The sequence below is a fragment of the Pyrus communis genome, chromosome 9 (assembly GCF_963583255.1).
Source record: "Pyrus communis chromosome 9, drPyrComm1.1, whole genome shotgun sequence".
In the NCBI taxonomy this organism is placed as follows: Eukaryota; Viridiplantae; Streptophyta; class Magnoliopsida; order Rosales; family Rosaceae; genus Pyrus; species Pyrus communis.
In genome coordinates this window covers 4820749-4844225 of record NC_084811.1, presented here as the reverse complement: position 1 = coordinate 4844225, position 23477 = coordinate 4820749, and the positions used below count along the sequence as shown (strand labels likewise).

Below are 23477 nucleotides of genomic sequence, written 5' to 3'. Positions count from 1 at the left end.
GAGATTAAACCAAATTTCCAATGAATCCAAGGACTACGTTGTCTCGCTCTATCATCAACCCTAATTTCCATCCAAGACCAAGTTGTCTAGAAGTATATATAGCCATACTCTTGCATGTGCCGAGCAAACATTCCCACCAAAACCAAAACCAAAGCTCCCAAAACTTCCACAATTCACACATATCAATTGGCATAAATATTGGGCAGGCCTGGAGTTTTAATTCTTTGTTGTCCTCCTCCTCCTTCCACGCACAAATAATTGTGATAAACTCCAAAAACCTGTCCTAAGAAGGACAAATTCCAGTTGGTCCCCTCTCTGCTTCTTTATATGTATATACCATATAGTACTCACTGTTTTGGCTGTGGGTTTGGTCCGGTTACTTTCAGACGGCTCAGCAGCAGCAGGACGAAAGGGACCAATATTTTTTGACCGGGAATTATAGGGCTCTCAAACCTTCTGAATGTGAATCAAACCCATGCCCATTTCACCCACTGTTTCGCTTGTTGGCTGGCTTTTAAAACTGTCTCATATATATATATATATATATATATATATATATGTGTGTGTGTGTGTGTGTGTGTGTGTGTGTGTGTATCTGCAAGTCTCTGTTTCTTTTTTATTTTTTATTTTTTTTTAAAAAAAAAAACTTTAAAATTGTCTTATAAATGGGCAAACCAGCCTTAAACCCTAGCTAGCTAGGAACAATAATGATAAGAAAACTCAAGTTTATTTAACAAAAGATAAGAGTAACTGGATTACAAACTCAAACTTTAGGGCCTGTTTTCCTTCTTAAATTCAACTTTTCTCTGTTTTTGAAACTAATGAGTACAAATATATGCATTATTTATAAGAAAATTATAAATCATATTCAAATTGAATACAATACAACTCTTTACAAAGCCCTAGCTAAACATGAATAAATTATAAAATTATTGACACAAATAAATAAATAAAAACTCATATTTCACAACAAAGCAATGTGTTTAGCAAGTCTTGCCATTTTTATAAAAAAACGACATATTAAGTCACATATCCAACACCAGGTCTCCAATTTCAAAAAACCAAAAAACAAATTTTTCTTGGACTTATGCCGATATAATCCTCTTCTTGGAACGCCAGTGGTTCTTCTAGTTTATCCTTGTCCCATTTTGTACACTACTCCGAGTTTGTGGTTTAGGGTTTTGTTGTTACTTGGACTAGGGTTTCATTTCGGGTTGGACTTGGATGATGAAAGAAATATGGGTCAGTCAGTCTCCAACAAACAATAGATTATGCATAAAAACAAGTGCTTATGGCCATTCATTGTACGGCAAAAATCTGTGTTTGCTTCTGAAGTTGAATGAGTGGCAACTCTCAGAGAGGTCCCCAAAGTCCAAGAGTAACAGTGATCGTAAGAAGGTTGTCCTTTGGGGTAGTTTTATCCGGACCAGGATCCTCTCCTAATATAAGGATGAGGATTCTCATGATCAAGGGATGTGGACCGTTGGATTTTTATCCAACGGCTACAAACATGAGATCCCATTAAAGTTATAATAATTATAATCATTGGATTTTTATCCAACGGTCCACATCTCTTGATCATGAGGATCCTCATCCTTAGATTAGGAGAGGATCCTGGTCCGTTTTATCCATATGTGACCAAAGAGGCCTAAGAGCTGTGATAATCTGGGTCCCTTGTGTTGCTGTGCAGGTTAGGACCCTATGGATTTGGATCTCATCCGGATCTAAATTGTGGGGATCCTAGGATCCTTACATCTTAGTCATTCATCGTGTAGTCAAAACTCATTTGATTTGATTTTATTTAATATTAAACACAAATAGTATCAGATAAAAATTGACTTCACAATGTATGATAAACAATTATGATGTAAGGATCCCTCGTATCCCCACAAAATTGATTCCGGACCCTACCGGCACAGGCTGCATGTAAGCCACTTTGACAGGATGGAAAAGGATTGGAGGACATTGATAAGCCGTGGTACTATCAGAAACAACCTCCCAGTCACGATAAAATAGCTCCCAAAGAAAATATTGACAAAACTGAAAGAAGAGAGAGAGGGAGATTCAGTTTTTTTTTTCTTTAAATAAAATGTTAGCGGGGTAAAATTTGGACAAAATCACGCAATTAACTAATCATAATTAGATATCGAGTTCATATTAATGAGAGACGAACATACGCCCTTTCATTTAAGAACAGAATTGTGCTTAGCCTCCATGGGATGGATTATAGCCTAAGACAACTTACTTTAGACATATCTAGCTCACGTCTTACCATATTAATAAGCTCAATCTAGCCCCATATGACATAAACATTATATGTGCAAGGAAGCACATTAAACTTATTATCATTCATTTTTCTTTTAGGCCATCTTTAACCATGAGGACTATATTTTAGCTATTTAAAATATTATATTTTGAATGTGTAGTTTTAGACTATATTTTTTTTTTTCATTTTCAGCAGTATATGGTTATACACTAATAGTTTCGTGTATTGAGAGAGAGAGAGAGAGAGAGAGAGAGAGAGAGAGAGAGAGAGAGAGAGAGAGAGAGAGAGAGAGAGAGAGAGAGAGAGAGAGAGAGAGAGAGAGAGAGAGAGAGAGAGAGAGAGAGAGAGAGGAATCTCATGTGACCTCCACATAAAAACTTTCTCAAAGAGCTAAATGTGGCCTGCTCGAGGACCTGCTCGAAGTTTACTTGGAGCTGACCTGGCTTGCTGACTAGAATATAGCTCCTTTGTGTGGAGATGGTTTTTGAAGTTTTCAAGATATATTGCTGCATATGGCTCTTGGCTAGAGATGATCTTAATTTCAGTGTTTCAGTCATTTAGGCCATATTTGGTGATCCTTGGTTTTTTCTCCCTTTTTCTTAAGTAATGTTATCCCATCGATGTACAAAATTCTAGCTCCGTCCTTACTCCTACTTATAAAAGAGGGTAATACTGTTACAATGCAGAGTTTTGTTCTTCTGGACCTTATGATCTATGAAATTTGTTGTCACTCACCGTTCAATCTTAATCTAATGGTAGGTGGTCATATAACTTTTAATGTTGTGCTTTTTGCTTTATCGTTAAATTAAGAACGGACAGTAGTCATAAAATCTAAGAAGATGAGATTGTTATACAATACTAGTCAAAATACTTTAAATAAAGAATCATTTTCCTTAAAAAGACAACAACTTAGGGCATCATTTTATTGAAAGACATAAATGTTGAATGATGTTATCTCTACATTTATTTTTATCTTTCACACACTTTTTATTAATTATATCTTTCGATCATTTTTATTCATTCGATTCAATAACTAAAAATTAAAATAAATGTGTAAAAAGTTAAAAAAAAAAAAAAAAAAAGTGTGATGGTACCATCCTAAATACAAAAGAGGTTGTTAAAAAAGTAAACAAAATAGTCATCATGGTAACTTTGACAATAAAACAAACTTTCTTTATGGGCAGGCTACCAGAAGGATAGCCATTTCCATTTCCACCTGGCGCTCTTTCTTTATACCAAACTTTTTCCCCTTGGTGGACCCCTAGGGGCCCTCAGAAAATTCCAATAAAACTCCCCCTTATTTATCTTTCAACATCAGCGGCAGTGTGACTGTGTGAGTGTGAGTGCCATAAAACTCATCTCTTCCTTCCTTCCTTTGTTTAACAGATTACTGAGTGGAAGAGAGAGAAAGTGAGAGAGGAGAGAGAGAGAGAGAGGGGTTGTGATGGGAAACCACAAGTTTAAATTATCAGATATGATGCCCAATTCCTGGTTTAGCAAGTTGAAAGACATGAGCAAACCCAGAAAAAAGCAATCCAAGAAGAAAAAACAACAAAAACAACCCCCATTTGCTGCTTCTTCTCCACCAGCAAAAAATTTTACAGAGCCCTCAAAGCCAAAGCTGCAACTGCCCCACCACCTCCACTACCCCCCAAGACAGTCTTACTACTTCACAAGAGAGCTCACCTCCCCTGCGCCTGCCCCATCTCACGGATGCCCCACCTCCTCCTCCCCCACCAATGACCCACCACCAAAAAAATCCAACAGACAAAAACCGAGGAACAGAACTACCACCTTGCCCTCCTCCGATCCCAACCTCCGAACTTCCTCTGTTTCCGCCGGCTGCGGCTGCCACTCCACCACCATTGAATCCGTCTGGACTAGATCCCAATCCCCACCTGGGATATGGTCGTCTTCCTCCTTCGACAGCTCTCCAGACCCGCCGTCAGAGACGGAGTTTCTCGACGACGACGATGAGCCTGAATTCCGGTGCGACCGCGTTCTCTCCGCTTACCATGTTGGCTCCGGCAAAAAAGACGTCGTTGTCGACGTCGAAAAGGCGTCACTGGCCATGAAATTATCCGATGTGAGAATTGTAGATGCGCCTGGTGATGGTTTGGATTCGTTTTCCGGGCTCGATCTCCCTCCGATTATAACCAAGCCAGCAAAATTCAGCGAAATGGTGAGCGAAGTGAAGAAGAGCAAGAACAAGAAGAAAGAACAGAGGAATATTACCAACAGCGCTGGTAGAAGGCTTCCTTCATCAAATGCAGCTATATCTCCCGGCTTCCGCCTTCGGAATTCGCCGAGGATTTCCAACCGGAAGATCAACCAGGCCTGCCTCAGCCGGCGGAGCGTGTCGTCGAATTCGAGCTCGAAGCGGAGGAGCATCTCCGACAGCTTTGCAATTGTCAAGTCATCGTTTGATCCCCAGAGGGATTTCAGGGAATCAATGGTGGAGATGATCATGGAGAACAACATCAAGGCGTCCAAGGATATGGAAGATCTACTTGCATGTTATCTTTCTTTAAATTCTGATGAGTACCATGAGATGATCATCAAGGTGTTCAAGCAAATCTGGTTTGATCTCACTGACATTGGGTCCAAGTAATTACAAATTACAAATTTCGAGAAAACAAAAAAAACTGTTAACTGTAAATTGTTAGTCTTAATTTCCTTGGTTAGTTTGTCTTGTTTCTAATAAATTTCATAACTTTTTAATCAAGGAGTTCATGTTTTCAGTTTTGGAAGACAACCCTGTTGTCAAAATTCAGTCTTTAATTTGTTCACAAGTTTCTTGTGTTTCTGGATGTGAAAGTGGAGATGGGTTTTTGTCCATGTTATGCTTCTAGGGTATAGAAGAGATCCGAGATGTCACAATGATGTATCTCAAATGTATAAGGCATTAAGTTTAGCTTAACTTATTCATATATCAGCGCGTCATTGACTTAAGATATATTTATTGCGGTGTCTCAAGAAATTTTGAATACGGCCAAAGACTAGCAGAGAAACTTTTCTACATTTGAAATGTTACGCTAAGATATTGATTTACATGTGATATGATTTGCTGAGATATTGACAACGTAGCATCCCCAGGTAGTTCTTCTTGAAGGGCAGAGGGTGTGTGGTTATCCTCGTGTGTTATATGCACTTGTCGTCGTGCTAGAGAAACCAAGAGGATACGTGAATTTTGGTTTCTGAAATTGAGCATTTCAATTTTCATGAACCCCGACCAAATTGTGGGTAACATATACAGGACTATACACATCAAACTGGTTGTGGGAGGACCCCATCAAAGACCGACACCTTCTCAAATCAAACTTTTGTTTTTTCCCTACGAAAAGAAGACACACTTCGAGGACAAAATTCATGTTTTCAAGCCTTTTTCCCCCGAAAAATTCAATGGTACTTCTGGCAATTTGGCCTTCATCTTTCAGCCATTTCTGGAAAGAGAGAGGAGATAAGATAACTTAAAAAAACCTCTTTGTCAAGTATCCCTCGGAGGTGATTGAAGAATCGTTCATGATTTAAAATTAAAGAATTTGACATTAGGAATTTTCTAGCACTAACTATCAAAATCTAACAGTCAAATATTGCGGTTTATAAAATAAACTAGAGCATAGTAGATTTTTGCATTATTTGGCTGTAAAAGTGAAGTGAAAATTCAAATACTAAAAGCTTTTGCTAGAGGCCTAGACTTCTACCCTATAAAATCTGTTGGAAGTACGAATTTTATTTTATTTTTCAAAATAAAAAGTGACTTCGAATATTTCAAAGACAAAGTACTTTTCAGACCCTTGGATTCATACATGGCATGCAGTGTAATATATGAAAAGAGAATCATGCGGCCTAGCAAGAGGATTTGTTTTGTGTTTGGTTTTTATATAGGACCAGGCGACTGAATCAGATTGGCTTCGCAAAAGAAAACAAGTATTATAGGTAATTGGTGAATTTTCCATTTGTGTACGAATATTCTTGTGAGAGAAATATTAGCGGGATTTTATAAAAAATAGAATTCTTCATAGATTTGCTAATATTTTATGTTTTTGGTACAATATTTTATATTATTAATATAAAAATTAACGTTAAACTGCGATGTGACAAAACGTAAAGCTACACTTTTGAAATAGTTCCCTAACATTCATCTTTTTGTAATTTGAGCCTGCACTTGTCGCTTAGGGTTAATTGACTTGTTTTTTTGTGGCAGTAACAGTTTTAACCAATACATGAAAAGAAAGCACCCAGTTAGTGTAGTGTCTTTCTGGGACATGGAGCTTCAAGCTTGGCACTCTTTCCATTAGACAAAAGAAAAGTAGAGCATGTATTATCCTCATGCATGTGATATATTATTATTCAATCTTGTAAGTCCCTAACTTTGCGGTTTCAATATTATTGGTGTAAGATTCTAAAAAAACTTCATATAAAGTTAAAGAAACTTCGAGTGTAAAGAGAAATGTTATTAACCAACTGAATTAAACATGAGTCATTTGCTTATATTTTCGATTGACATTTGGAATGTATCAATTCAAAAGTCACAACCCATTTTTCTTCCTAATTGGATTTCCTCCGCAGTTAATCTTCTAAAAACTTCAGGCTTAGAACTGTAATCAGGTTTTGGTGCAGATGGCAAAACAGATGAAGGAACTCACTTCAAAGTAAATGCAGAATTACAAAAACGAGAGAAGGACTTGACCTATAACTCGCTGATCTTGGAATCCGCTTGCTGAGCATAAGTAATCGCCTCAGAATCAATGTCTTGCTTCGTCGAGTTCGAGTCATAGGCACATATTGCACAAAGAAGGAAAGTGGTAGGGTCGAACTAATTAACAAGTAAATCTTCAGCGTACGCATGATTGTTATACTGACATGTGATATTACAAATTCACTTATTTCGAAACATCTATATGTATGTATTAATACTATAATATTCTAACTAGGTCCAAAACATATAAATCATGTTATCCAACTATAATATAAATAATAGATTAATAATACTATACGGCGTCGTTGCCGTTCCATTACAGATTTATTTTTATCACTCATCTTCACCTAATCATAAAATGTCCACACGCATTTCCATATTAGCTAGGTTGAACTATTGTTAACTTTAGCTTACACAAATCCAAACAACCAAGAAAATGGGAATTAGTAGCTTGTTAACTTTTGCCTAATAGCTAAATGAATTCTGTATATTATCACTTTATTAATTTGAGGATTCCATTAAGAATATAATAGAGACAAACTATATGTATAACAGGAGATTAGTTGGATGTAACACTTAACCCACCTCAACTTTAGCTAGAGCAAGCTAGCCTTATTGGTTAAGACTACGTACAGACACTTGGAGTGTTAAAACAAAGAGTAAAACTGTGTCATTTTTAGAGTTTTTGTTGAGTCAACAAAACACACTGGGCTACGACATGAGATTAAATATTGAACAACCTATTTGCTCAATTTACTATGCGGATTGAAATTCAGCAACCAGAAATATATTTTATTTGGATACATACTAACCATGAAAAAACAAAAAAAACATGTTGTATTTTTGTGTGTGTGTGTATACACGTATATCTTAATCCTATTCGAATATCATTTGACAAAAACAAAAATTAGCTTTTTGGCAACAGTCGTGTGCACGGCATCTATCCTCCCTGTAAGAGAGATGACGATTAATGTAAGCAATGATGAAACCCTCCGTTCGTCCCTTCTCCACCAAATTTATTGATTATAATGAAAGTAAATGGATAAAATTTAAGCAGAGAAACTATGTCAAGACCCACATAGAAACAAACGAGTTGATATTGGACCGAGATAAAAAAAAAAAAAAAAAAAAATAAGAAGGAGAAAAGTTAAGTGTGTGCTTGTATCTATCACAGCGTCACTCTCCTGCCCTTTTGCAGTGTCATGAAGCACTCTGAGAAAAGAACCAAACGGACAACTTATGCAATTGCAGCTTAAGACAAAAAAAAAAAAAATTGTTTAAATGTCGCAACAAATTGTATAAAGTAAAAAATAAAAACCAATCTGCTAAATAAAATTATCCACCGCGAAAATATTTAAAGATATCAAAAGATTATTGTTATACACGATATATATAATTAATTCACATGCTAAACTATTGATCTTGTGAACGGTTGTTCTAATATATTGCATATCTTCAATATCTGTATATGAGGAGAAAAACTTGTGAGGGGCTCAACATGTCACTGGACAATGCTAATAGCACTATGACTCAATCAAAATTTAACATGTCGTAAAATTTTTAATTATGATTTCATAGTTATGTTACCTTTTAAAGATTTCATATATAATTACATAAAAACTTAAAAGATATTATAAAGACTAGTAAAATTAAAAATAGACTCCAGTCACCCAATCGGACCAGTCCTCCATCATCTAAGAATTCACCCCTCTGGCGCAAATGTTGGTATCATTTGACTAAACTTCAAGGGAATAAACTTTATATTTTCCATTCTCATAGATTTTCTTGTCATGGTTAGCCTAATTCTTTGAAAAATAAAGCAGAAATCTTTTGTGTTTGCAGAAAATGATTCATCATTGGAAAAAAAAAAATATGGATTCAATTGTATGTAATCGTTTTCATGACCAAAGTCTATACAATTCCAATTAATCCCTTACTTAGGAAACTTATCAACATCAACCCATATTAAAGTTTATCTCCTAGGCTTTTCCGGTGGAGGAAGTCTGAGTGGGTGTTAATATTTTTTTAGTTTTTATGTAAATAGGAAATTGTAGTTAAATTTAACCATATGTCAAATTTTGATTGAATCGTAATGCTACTAGGCATTGTCCAGTGACATTTTTAGCCCTACACAAGTTTTTCTCGTACATGAGAAAGGGACTTGTCAATTTCTTCTTCAAAATATCAACAATGTATTTCTTCGTGAAAATACCAAAAATGTTGCTAATTTTCCTTTATTAGTTTCACACTTCACTTAAAATCAACAACATTGTTCAAAAATAAATAAATAAATAAAACATCAACAACATCGACATAATAAGAATAATATAGTAATTTTAGTTAAAATGCAAAATAAAATAATTAAATTCTTCCACACTTTTCTCCCATCTCTTTTTCACGTTTTTCTCTCACATGCATAGGATGTGTGAGATTACTGATTTTCAGTATTAGAACTTAGTTGACCTATCATATCTGGTAAATAAAATAAAAAATCCACATATCACAAGTACAATATATATATATATATATATATATATATATATATATATATATATACACTTTCTACTTAAATTTTTTGACAAATATATCTTCACCAAGGTGAGACCAAAGAGTGATCAAAATGAAAGCGATGAGCGACTAGGATGATCTCAGGTCCATTCAGACATGTACAAAAAATTAATGCTATGCTTATGATTTTTAAGATTTCTTCGTAGGGTAAGGGCCATTATCCGACTATTTTATTTATTTATTTTAATTTTATTTGATTTGAGGATGGTGGTTTCAATAGAGTTTAGGTAATTGCTGCTTGTGCGCTTTGAGGAGGACTCTGGTTTGGGGATCAGTAGAGGAAGAGAGGAAGAAATTCAATGAGGCTTGGGAGGTTTAAGCAGAGGATGATAAGAACAACACCATACCAAACTCAAACGACGGTGTTTGGTTGCTCACTGCAAGACAAAGTAATTTTTGTAAGATCAGATGAGCGTTTCGGATTGAGACTTTTGAGATCCTCCTAGATTAAAATTCTGATTCCACCACTGAATTAATCTATACGTTATGCACATGCAAGCTACAACCATATAATATTTTACTTGCTATGTATCTAGGCCTAATAATACAATAATTATTTGACCATACTATGGCTACGTTTATCCTACGTTTATGCTATGGCCCTATGGCTGTGGGTATATTTATTAGAGAATCATTGCAAGATGATTCAAACTTCAAAGGATTGGACGGTTGAGATTAAAAGGTTTAATATCCAGGTTGTGTCGGCGTGCTGGACGGGAAAAAAAAAGACAAGGGTCAGAAGAAACTGATGAAAGGGTCGATGACGTAAAGAGAAAAACAAAGCACCACAACATCTATCCGCAGATTCTGGGCTTTTGCAGTGTCGTCCGACCCGAATCGTCGCCACTGTCATGCAATGTAAAACCAGTAAAATGTACATGCAGAAAGCTAGCTAGGTAGTTCCACACTTCACTCCTTGGCTACTTTGGTAAGCAAGATTAAACCCTAGCTGGGCCTAGGGGCTCAACTAAAATGTCCGATAATTGGTGAGCATTCGTTTAATAAAATCTTATTCTTCCACGTGTGACTATTGCCAACCTCGACATTTCCTTTTTTGTTTTTATTTTTGTTTGTTCCTCACCTGTTAATTCATAGCCTCAACATCTTTTGCAACTAAAATATAGTTCCATAGCTTCACTCGCTCAAATAATATTTATATTGTGTTTAAAAAATGAATCATTCGTTCAACAAACGTTTATCACGCGATAAATTAGTAATCAATAAATATATCTATTTAGTACGATAGTTTAGTGATCTTGTGGAGAAGATTTTATGCATACACAAACCACAAGCAGCTTGACCTACCATTTCACATGCATGCATTGGATGTGCCCGTGCAGTATAATATTTAATCCAACTAACTATGCCCGTGCAGGTATAGAAGGATGGAGTTTGACCAATCAAATGATTGAATTAGGGTAATCTATCTACAGACATAAACTGCGGCTATCATGTTCGGATGTTCCTACAGCGGTCTTAAAATCAACCAAATGGAGTTGCAGAGACCTAAAGGGCACACCATGCTCCAAAAGGACCAAAACCCGAAAAACATATTTGAGCCATATTCTAGTTAAAATTCATCTAAGCTATTGATATTTGAATTTGGATTAGTCGGGTTCTACCTAACTTGGCTAAGCCATGTCTACAAACCCAAACACCAATTAATTGCACAAAAACATGATGGAGGAACATCTTTGTAAAGATTGAAGCAGTAGCTTCAATGGAGGCGATTAAGAAAAGCAGACTTGCAGATACAGAGAAGAAGAGAGAGAGAGAGAGAAAAGCTTTCTTGTATTTCTTGAGTGTCAAGTTACTTTCCTTACACCTTTGCCATTTGTATTTATATGATTACATTGCTTAATGCATAAGCTAGTATTCTAACAACAGATTCTAACAACCTTATAACTTCCCTTGGATCTTGTGACACTTGTCATCATCTAGACCCTTAAATTCCCTTCACTTGGATTCTCATCTTTGTGTTTGTTTACACTCTTACATCCCTCCCCAATCTCATGCTCGAGTGAACTAAGCATGATTGCTAGAATGCTGCTAGAATAAGGTGCATATAAACCCTTTGTGAGTATATCAGCAAATTGTTCTGCAGATGAAACATGTTGCACTTGAAGATCTCCTCTTGTAACTCTTTCACGAACAAAGTGATAGTCAATCTCGATATGTTAGACTTTGCATGAAACACCGAATTGGTTGATAGAGATATAACTGAGATGTTGTCACAATAAATCATTGGTGCTTGATAAAGAGTAATGTGTAAGTAAAAAATAATTGTCTTATCCAAGCTATTTTAGCTGATGTGATAGCTAGAGCCCGATACTCAGCTTCTGTGAATGGCCTCGACACATTGTGCTGCTTCTTTGATGCCCAAGATATAGGATTGGACCCTAGAAAGATCACAAACCCTAAGGTAGATCTTCTATCATTTGGATCCCTAGCCTATTCTGCATCACTATAAGATTAAAGATGTATTGGCCCTGGTGTAAAGCGAATTCCATAATTTGATGTACCCTTAAGATACATGAGAATTCTTTTGACTGCAATGACATGGGACTCCATAGGATTATGCATGAATTGGCATGCTTGATTCACACAGAAGGCTATATCTGGCCTTGCAAATGTGAGATATTGAAGGGCTCCAACCACACTTCTATATTGATCAAGGCTATGATATGGCTTTCCATCATTTTTTAGAAGTCTGTGATATGGCAAACATGGAGTAGCACAGGGTTTGCAATCCTGCAAATCCACTTTGTCAACCAACTCACTAATATATTTAGACTGGGAAACAAATAAGCCTTCATCTGTGTGACTAATCTGCAACCCCGAAAATAATACAGATTACCTAAATCCTTCATCTCAAACTCTGTAGTAAGTTCTTTAATGACTTGAGAAATCAACTGAGATGAGCTTCCAATTAAGATAACATCATCAACATAAAGCAGTAATACTGCAATGCCTTGGTTAGAATGTTGAACAAACAAAGATGGATCAGCCTATGAAGGCTTGAATCCCATAGTAGGTAGAAAACTGGTGAATCTGTCATTCCCAGCTGTTGGAGCTTGTTTGAACCCATAGAGCGATTTTTGAAGCTTGCAGACATAATTTGATGGATGTTGTGAGCTTTGAAATCCTGGAAGCTGCTCCATATATACTTCTTCTTGTAAAAAGCCATGTAAGAATGCATTTTTTATATCTAATTGCCTTAGTTGCCATTTGAACTAAGCTGCTAAAGCAAAAATGAGTCAAAGGTAGGTTAACAAATGCATGTGTTTCCAAGGAATCTAAGGCTTTAGATGCAGGCAAAGAATCTAAGTCACTAGATGCAGCCAATGAATATGGGGCATTAGATGCATTTGTAGTTATTGAATATGTGATATTTGATGGAGATGCATGAGAATGAAGTGGTGATGTGACTCGATTTGTTAATGTAATGCATGTCAGAAATGGACAAGAGTACAGTGAAGGAGGCATGACTATAGTTGGAAAGGTTTATCAGAACTTGAAAACTGTTTGTATCGAAAAACTGATTCATCAAATAAGACATGTCTAGATATGCATAGTTTATTTTGAGCGATGTCTAAACATATGAAGCCTTTGTAATTCCTTGCATAACCCAGAAAGACCCATATTGTTGTTTTTGGTTGTAACTTAATAGTGTTATATGGTTTTAAGAAAGGAAAATAGGCACAACCAAAAATTTTGAGATGATTAATATTGGGAATTTGACCATATAACAGTTGATAAGGAGAATGCATTTTCAAAGTGACATAGGGCATTCTATTGATTAGATATGTTGCAATAGCACAAGCATGAAACCAAAAAAGATTAGGTAATTTTGCAGTTTGAAGTAGGGTAATCGCAGTCTCTATAATGTGCCTATGCTTTCTCTCAGCTAAACCATTTTGTTCAGGGGTGTATGGACATGATTTTTGTTGAATAATACCATTTTTAGCTAGAAAAAGTTGAAATTGAGAACTGGTATACTCTCCACCTCTATCACTTTGTAGAACTTTTACTTTGGCAGAAAACTGAGTACGCAGAAAAGCATGAAATTTGACAAATAGAGCAAACACTTCTGATTTATTATTCAATGGGAAAATCCATGTAAATCTTGTACATTCATCTATGAAGGTTACATAGTATCGAAATCCTTCATATGACAATAGAGGGGCAGGTCACCATACATCATTATCTATGACTTCTAGTGGATGTATAGACTTGGTTGTAGGAAAAACAAAAGGTAACTTGGTGAATTTTCCTTCTAGACATGATGTACAAACTGATTTACATGTGTTAAAAGATGCAGAGACTTTATTTTGATAGAGCATTGCAGAGGTGATTGCATTAGATGGGTGTCCTAGCCTTTGATGCCATAAACTTATGCTAACAGGTTGTGCAAGAAAGCATTTTTGTGATCGAGATGATGCAGATGATGGCTTCTAATTAATAAGGAAAGGTATATGGTAATAGTCAGCCTTACACAGCTCCTTGAGTAGGATTGTCCTTGTGAATTTGTCCTGAACCAAAAAAGAAACATCATCACATATGAAGCTGCATCTATTAACCTTACATAGCTGATAAATTGATACTGGATGCTAAGATATTTTTGGAACATGTAACACATTCTTCAATGCAAGTACAAATGTGTAATTTTGAAGTTCCGATGTGAGAAATTTGCAAATTTGCACCACTTGCTGTGGTTATTGTGTCACTGCCTTGATATGGATTCACTAGTCCCAAGTTGGCTAGCTCATAAGTCATATGTGAGGCTGCACCAATATCTGCAACCCAAAACTGTTCCATAGTTGCAGATGGTTGATGATTGACATGCATGGCTGAAAGATTCGAGGGTGGTGACGTGCCTTGATAGGCAAAATTCCCTTTGTGATAGCACTGAATAGTTGAATGACCAAATTTCCAGCAAATTTGGCATTGAATTGGAGAATGAGAACCTATGACTGGTGCACTATGTCTCTAGAAGCAATTAGCTGCAACATGCCCTCTTTTGTTATGTGGGAATCTCAGAAGGATGATCTAGACAACAAGCTTGAAATGGTCTTGGAGCACCAAGAATTCCAGGACTTGCATTTGGTGGAGGATTATAAGGCCTTGGTCCAGAGTAATATGATCTACCTTTTCCTTTGCCTCTGAGTTATTTCCTTTGTAACCTCCAGAACTTGAGAAGCCTTGATAATGACCACCATTGTTGTGAAATTGACTGCCATTAGTGTTGTAATGACCCCCAAAAGTTTGACTAGAAGGTAACTCATTACCATTACTCTTATAGGTTTGGTCATTGATTCCAAAGCTTGAACCAATTTCAACAGAATGCGAGTAATTTTGATCAAGAACTAAAGCTTTCCTTTTGTTGATTGCAGTACCAGCCACCATTGCAGAACCAAAAGATGTTGAAGACTCCAAATATTGACCAATTATAGTCTCTTCTGCCAACAACTGAGACCTGAAATCCTTTAGTGAAATATTATTCTCTCTTCCTCTTATGACACATCTAAAGGTATTGAATTCTGTAAGAAGACCTTTCAAGGCAAGAATGATTATATCATCATCATCAAAATGAACACCTGCAGCTGCGTGATAATCCCTTGCATCCTTGATCTTTTGCAGATACACAGAAACAAATTCAGACCCTTGGAGTTCAGTTTTCATTGAAAGATTGTAGCTTTTGTAACTGTTGAAAATCTTTCAGCAAGTTAACCCACATTTCATGAGAACTTCGGCTCCAATGATGTATGACATTGCAGTTGTAGACAGAGTTGCAATGATTAATTGCTTAAGGGCACGATTGTGCATCTTCCAAACGAGATAATCATTTTTTTCAATCCCTTCAATTGTAGAATCATCATCAAACTGTGGAGGACATTTTCTTGATCCATCCACAAACCCCATAATGCCATGACTTTCGAAGAGAAGTGTGATATGAGAACTCCATGTGAGTAGTTAGACTCATCGAGCTTGATTGTAACGGATGTAGAGATGGTGGGAATAAGACTGGTGATCAGAGACTGAACAATCTTGAGCTGATCAGCAGTAACCATTGTTGATGTTGTGTAGAATTATTTCACTGAGACAATTTATCGAACAATTGATATGCAGAAAAGAAGAGTAATTTCTTGAAGCTCTGTGGAGATTGGAAGAAGCCAATTGTTTTTGTTTATCACATAACAGATTGCAAACTAGAGGGTAAAGAAGAGAAAGAAATGCTTTAATTGAGGTGTGGAAGCGTCAGGTCGATGTTTGGCGATGATACCATGTAAAGATTGAAGCAGTAGCTTCAATAGAGGCGATTAAGAAAAGCAGACTTGCATATACAAAGAAAAAGAGAGAGAGAGAAAAGCTTTCTTGTATTTCTTGAGTGTCAAGTTACTTACCTTACACCTTTGCTATTTGTATTTATATGATTACATTGCTTAATGCATAAGCTAGTATTCTAACAACAGATTCTAACAACCTTATAACTTCCCTTGGTTCTTGTGACACTTGTCATCATCTAGACCCTTAAATTCCCTTTACTTGGATTCTTATCTTTGTGTTTGTTTACACTCTTACATCTAACACCCTAATTTACTTAAAACATTTCGAACAATTTTTTAAACGTTTTGATAGTTTAGCGGATGAACAATGTCGAAAAATTACATTTGTTAGTCTATTTAATTAACTTTTCATCTTCAATAACACTCTTTATTTTAACAAACTTTAAATATTTTATTATCAATCATTTTAAAAAGAAAAAACTCAACCAACTCATTTTCTAAAATCACCGTAACTCTCTTCCTTTTTCTCCTTGGTTCACGGGTCCACTCTTAAATTTTATTAATTTTTACCATTAGCATTTGAACAACGGCTCTACAAAATTAAAGATCAACTATTCACTTTGCAATTATGTCGAGTCCTTTATAGAGTCTCTTAGAGAGAATTTTTATGAATTTGCCTTATTAATTAAACTAGATTCTATTGGTTTTATAATTTCTTGGAGATGCTTACTTGTACAATATTTGTGAATCATTGTTGAATTTGTTTGCATTAAATATACATCGTCATGCCATAGAGTTTGTGTAACTAATTGACTTAATTTTTTTTTAATATAGGAATCCCCTAACACATGAATTAATATGACAGACTAATGTCTCTCCTCATGCATTTATGGTACCACATGAGGAGGCAACGCACTTTTAGGACCAAAATGACAAAAAAACACCTTGATTTAATTAACAATGGATCAAATGATTTGCCAAAAATGAGGGCATTTTTGTTACTTTACCTTATTTAATAGTGATTTTTTACGGAAGTTCCAAATAATAGGGTGGACAACTCAATGACCACATTTCTATCGACTTCGAATCTCAAAATCAATGTGAAAAGTTATACCAATCTAAAAAACCATTTGACTAAAAAGCCACGTATAATGCAAGTATGAAGTTGCTGTGTACATGTTACACGCTCATTGGACAAGTTCAGTTATCACGTACATAGCAGAAAAAAAGAGAAGAAATTTGTCGAAAGAGAGAAGAGGGTCGTGGTGGGGGACAAATGCGCGCACGTGTGTTAGGGAGACAGAAAAATCTTTGGAGAATTTATGAGTTTAGATATAGACGACCATTTATCTCAAGAACCTTATGTGCAGATTGTCTCTAGCTAAAAAGTCTCAACTCTGTCAATTTAACTGTTACTTTATTTAATTACCATGCATTGCATGCAATATCCCCACCACTTGCCAATAGGAAAGAGACGAAAACGATATTTGGGATTCAAGATTTGGGCACGTCATAAACTCGCAAACCAGACAACTCATCTAATTCCCCTGCTACCAAACACAAAAGAAAACAGTTAAATCCAGATGAGTCAGTCTCAGGCTGATAGATGATGTTACACTGCTAAAATTTATCGACTTCTTAATTACAGTTCATATGGAAATAAGTTGGGAAAGTGTCTTTCTTATGCACTATTATCGACGTGAAATTTTCAGACCATTGAAGGAGTCAATCACAAATAGTTTAATGCATGCATGTGTCGGTGGTCGATCATCTTGTTTATCTGTGGCATGAAAAAGGAGTGTGGCCAGTTACCAAATTATTGAGCTACATAAAAGTGTATTGAAAATTCTTAACGTATTCTCTCGTGACTGTTAACAAATTATCGAGAGGAAAAAAAAAAAAGAATCACAAACTCTGGATAAGACTTATTCTTATAGAGTTACAAGATGAGTATTTATAAAGATCTAATTTTGAAACAAACAGAATATTAAGCAATCTTGAAACCCTAATAAACAAGGAATATTTGTTTATTTGCCCACCACCCGGCCCACCCGCCCCGCCCCCACCCACCCCCCGGCGAATTGTATGCAACTACCAATTTTCCTTTGAACTTTAATTTTAATTGATTACTCCCTTAAATTTTTATAATTAACCAATTTCCCTCTTGAACTTTAATTTTAGCCGATTACCTCCTGGAACTTTTATAAATAGCCAATTTCCCTCATGATGTTAGATTTTAAAAATTTTCATCTAATTTTTCATCCATTTTGATCACAGAAATAACACATGACAGTTGTATGATGGCAAAAAGGATGGAAAATTGAATGAAAGTTTTTAAAATCCAACACTAAGGGGGATTGGTTATTTATAAAAGCTCAAAGGCTAATCGGTTAAAATTAAAGTTTAAGGGGAAAATTGGCCAATTATAAAAATTCAAAAGGATAATCGGCTAAAATTAAAGTTCAGGGAGCAAATCAACTAATACCTCTATAAACAAACAGACAAATTAATCATAATCTTTATCCTACTAGAAGTCTTAAATACATAATATATATTAAAAAATATCCTAACTTTTATCTCACTATATATGCATACTATGATTGCAGAGTGAGCTTAGATTAGATCTGATGTTTTATGATTCATTTTCACTCGATAAAAGTCGGAGAAAAACTTCTTCAGTTCTCTGTCATCTTCAAACACTAGTAACTTCTTGAATTTTTGATTCTCATAGTCGTTTCTATATGATTCAATGGGCTCGATCACATACATCAATAGTTAACAACCATTATGTTAACACGGTCGACTTCCAAAAGAGAATCTCACCTAATTAACCAGTTGTGTTTCGCAAATCGGGTAACAGCTCCGTCTTACCAAATGCATGTCCTTTTTAGGTTTCTCTATAGTACGAGTTGTGGAACACTATTTCACTTCATAGGCCGGTGCTCACATGCTTGTTAAAGCATGCATAGTTGATATTGTTGTATATTGGAGAAAAATGAATGGGGGTCCCAAGTACAGGCTTTCTTAATGAGGGTAGATGGACTTTTGCCAAATATCAGATTTCAAATCTTGAGAGTTAGTTGATATTGATTAGTGATTTAACAAGAGAAAATGATTAAAGTGACCCCGACAACACCAATAAATAGATTATGTACGATTCTCTGATTAATTTACCCCCTAATACAAGCTAATTTGAGTTTGATTTGTACATTCAATCTAATTCTAGGGCTCATAATCTTTTTCTTGTTATGTCATATGGGGCTCTAACAGTGACGTCTCAACCAAACAAATCTAATCTGCCCTTGCCAATTGCTATTCAGCTGGAAATATAAAACATTAATCAGGTAACCAAGCTTCACTCTTTTCAATTTTCATTTGTAACCAACCGAATAAATCTGGCAATCAATCAAGAATCTTTGGCGAAGAATAAAATGTAACCAAATCATCGAAAATGTTGTTTTTGTTGTAAAATCGACGATGTGTGTACAGTGGAATAAATAAAATAAGACACAAAATTTACGAGGTTCCTCTACAGTCAGTGTGACTGGAGTACGTCCTCGGGCAGTAGTGGTGCTTTCATTATAATTGGAATAATAGGAGTACAAAGATAACTTTATGTATTCTCTCCTCTCCTCTTCCTTTCCTTCTTTTTCTGCTCTCTGCATTCAAGGCATACGGAGTGCTCTATTTATAGAGCAACTCCAAGCACACAATATAATCTCCACATATCAATATTCTGCCAAGGTTTTCAACACTTTGGCAATGTTTTCAATGTTGTGGCAGGTATTCAATACTGTGGGCATTCATTACCCACTAGTATTTTCAACACTCCCCCTTGGATGCCCACATATCAACATTAGTTGCCTCGTTAAAATCTTGATCTATTTTTGGATGCTCTCTCTTGATGAGTATCTCCCCCTGATTTCAAATTCTTTAGGCTGATCATTGATCCTGCTTCTTTAGTCTCTTAGCGGTGATAGTTGCCGAATGAGGTGTTTCACTTGTTGTTAACTTTCCACAGACTTGTTCTTGAACTGGGTTGGAGGGCCTTCTGCTAGACTTCATCCAAAGGTCTGAATTTACCTATTTTATCTGGAGCTGAATTTGATTCAAGGGTGGTGGACACTTGATCTTGAATCGGACTTGTGATTTCTTCAAAGACCGTCTAGGCTTGATCTTGAATGAAATTAGACCATGAGGAGCTTCATGTGACAAATGATCTTAGACTTTGTCGGGGATGAACTGACATGTGTTTGTTGTGGTTGTCTCCACAGGCTTCAATGTATCATTTTCACTTGCCTTACTTGCTCCTTTGCAGAAGTGGTATTTTCCTTATGCAGGTTTGGCATCTTCTCGTGTAGTATTTGTCCTCTGATACAGGAGTGGGATGCAAACCTTGTATTTGAATGGACCATCACTTCTTGGTGGCAGCGGAAGTTTGAGTGGAGGTTCCGACATATTGCTTTCTTTGTCCTTGTCTTGGCAGGTAAGAACAAGGACAAAGGAAAGGACAGGGAGATTGCATGATATGAGATACTCTTGCTCTCGTCCCTGATGATATGAGATACTCTTACTCTGGTATGACTTGTTTGTAGAGGTATTCTCGGAGAGGAAGAAAACTGAGTATTTCGAGATACTTTGTGAAAGATGCATTCTCGGAGATGAGGAAGAGTTAGATATTTTTCAGTTCTGCCTTGCCATGGAGGACAGAGGTTGACATATATATGGATTTCCCAATAGCAGGTAGTAGTGATGTGCCTTTACTCTTGTCAGCAACTGTGGTGTAATTAGAACAGTAAGATTCACGCGTTTTCAACTTTATCAGAGATCTTTGACAAAGTTGCACGTGATATCCAAGAGCTGAGATTGCGTCTGAGAAATGTTGACAGAAGTCATGCAGGGAAATCCGGCTTTTGAAATTCGAAAATCAGTGTCTCTTCGATTTTTGAATAAGTGGTCCTGTTGCCCCTCCTTTTATAGAGATATCAATTTTGTTCAGAAACACTCAGAAAATTGTTGTCTGCAGAAATTTCCCTTTCTTGCACTTCTGAGATTTTATCTGACTTCCTTCATTATTTCTGAAAATGGCTTGCCCATCTAACATTTGCTTAGATTTGAGTCTCAGGATTGATACAGACGAGCAGCGTCAGGATAACATATGGCGCCCGTCCTTCTCATCTTATAATGGTCCTCTTACGGTTGGGGACTCTGTGATGAAGGATAACATAACTGCTACAGTGGTAGCCAGGAATCTTCTCACTCCAAAGGACAACAGAATCCTTTCAAACCGGTCTGATGAGGCAGCCGTTCAAGACTCATTGGCTCTCAATGTTCAATGTGCGGGCTCTGTATCCAATATGGGCCAGCGCTTACTTGCTCGAACTCATTAAGTTGAATCATTAATGGCTGAGGTGGCAAGTCTTAAACAAGAGATTAGAGGGCTCAAGCATGAGAATAAAGTGTTACACATACTTGCAAATAATTACTCTACGAGCATGAAAAGAAAGCTCGACCAGCTACTGAAATCCGAAGGTCGGACTCAAAATGACAATCGGGGGTTCGAGTCTTTATTCCAAAGACATCCATTGTCTTAGCTGTCTGGAGTTTCACCAAGTATTGAGACTCCAAATAATCAACTTCTGGTGTCTTCCCCTTCTGGGGTACTTCCGAGTACTGAGGCTTCACATGAGTAACCTTTGTGAAGGTTCATTTCTGTTTGTTTGTTTTAACTCATGTGTATGTAATTTCTCGGAGATATTAATATATAAGCTTTATTTCATTCAGTGTATTGTGTTAAATACAATAAAGCATATATTTCACTAAGATGTGGTACTTCTGGACCAAATATCAATTTATCTTTACCCCTCGCGAAGATAAATGATTATTCTCAGTGTCTAAATCATTTGAGTATTCAACTCATAATCTTCAATCCATATGATTCTTTAATGTCATAAACATCATGGATAAGATTCGTGTTGGCATATTGTTCGATTCTGCAGTTCGAGACAATATTTCTCTCAACACTTTATAATCTTTCTTGACTCTTCAGAAGTCCTAATTTAATATCATCAACTCTTACAAGAGATTTTAGTATGGTGCAACAATACCATAACGAAAATACTCACTAAAACAATTTATATCATCTATTGGTATTGAGTACATATTTTATGCTTTACCCTTCCGGGGCTTTCTTCAAGCAATTTGAATCCTTCAGGGATTTTTACATTTTATGACACATTTTCCTTTAGAATTTATACAGAGCAATTTGCTTCCATGTATATTTGAGGGATTTATTTATGGAGATATTATGTGGGCGACTCATAACCCTTCATATATAATTCTCCATTCATATGAACTCGTTTCCAACCCTGTGTCTTATCATATGAGTGTATTTCACGGTATTACAAATGCCCATATGTAACCTTCTAGGTTCAACATCTTTTGGCTATTTGTATTGTATCCAAGTATATAGGTCTATTTTTCCACGTTCTTACAAAATTATAATGGATTTGCCTTTATCCATTTTTAGCCCATAATTTTGTTGATGGAAAAAAAACGGGACTCAATATCACCACAGCTCATTGATGAATTTAGTAGCTACTGGTAAAAACCAAAATTACCATTGGTTATCATCAATCTGTGATCCCATATTCTCATGTGCATGCGCATGCATAAAAGCTTTTCATTTCTTTTGGATATCCATTGCCTCTTCAAGGGCATTACACTATCTCTTCCAGGATAGTTATAATTTAGAGAATACGGATCATAACCTCCTTTTGAGCGTTATAGAGCTTGGATTTTAATCTCCACTTCGGAAGTTGAGTTATTGGAACCTATACGTCTATCATGCTTCATGCATGAGACATCAATATTCCCATGTCTGCGGATTGACCTTTTCGGGACAAGTATCCTTGCAACAACTGTCATGCGTCTGGCATGCGACAATTATGCAATAGTTCAGTAGTGCCATATTCTTCTTCTTTCAAATGACTGAACCTTTTGAGTCTAAGGATCTGCCACGCTTCAGGCGTGTAACAGATAAATCATTTGCTGCCATATTATTTTGTCCAACAGGGATATTAATTCTTGTAGGCACATTTGCAGCAAGCATATGTGATTTTATCACTTTCGTTGCATCATTAAATGCATCTAGCATTTGATTTGCATATCGTTGCATCATTCAATTATTCTCACTTTGTTTGTATATTGATTGCTTCATGAATCAAAATACGACAAATTCTCTTCGTTCTTCTGGAACGGTTTTTTCTCATCATTCTTCTGGAATGATATTTGCTCATCGTTCTTCTGAAACAAAGTTATTTTCTCCCCCTAACGGCGGGAAAATTGTCTTATCAAAATGACAGTCCGCAAACCACGTGATAAATATATCCCCAGTCAAGGGTTTTAAATATTGAATGATAGATGATGTTCAACATCAATGCCTAATCCGCAATGATGCTTCATTTCAGTATGTTGTGGCAGTGCAATAGGCACATAGATAACACAACCAAAAACTCGTAAATGTATAATGTTTGGCTGGTTCCCAAACACGAGTTGTACTGAGAAGTATTGATGGTTGTCAACATGACTCAACCAAATCAATAATGCATCATGTAAAATGACATGTCCTTATGTAGAAAATTGGCAATTTCAT

The 23477-nt window shown here is 36.1% G+C and overlaps 1 protein-coding gene across 1 annotated transcript; it reads left to right on the top strand.

Moving 5' to 3' along the window:
• Nucleotides 1–3600: 3600 nt before the first annotated feature.
• On the top strand, nucleotides 3601–5196 carry LOC137746112 (transcription repressor OFP1-like). The gene has a single exon (XM_068486181.1). It carries the CDS (start codon nucleotides 3711–3713, stop codon nucleotides 4875–4877), a length of 1167 nt encoding a protein of 388 aa, XP_068342282.1. The 5' UTR covers nucleotides 3601–3710; the 3' UTR covers nucleotides 4878–5196.
• Nucleotides 5197–23477: the final 18281 nt, after the last annotated feature.

Bases quoted from the DNA above. Each gene is read 5' to 3' on its own strand.
- LOC137746112 (XM_068486181.1), top strand. From the start codon at position 3,711: ATGGGAAACCACAAGTTTAAATTATCAGATATGATGCCCAATTCCTGG.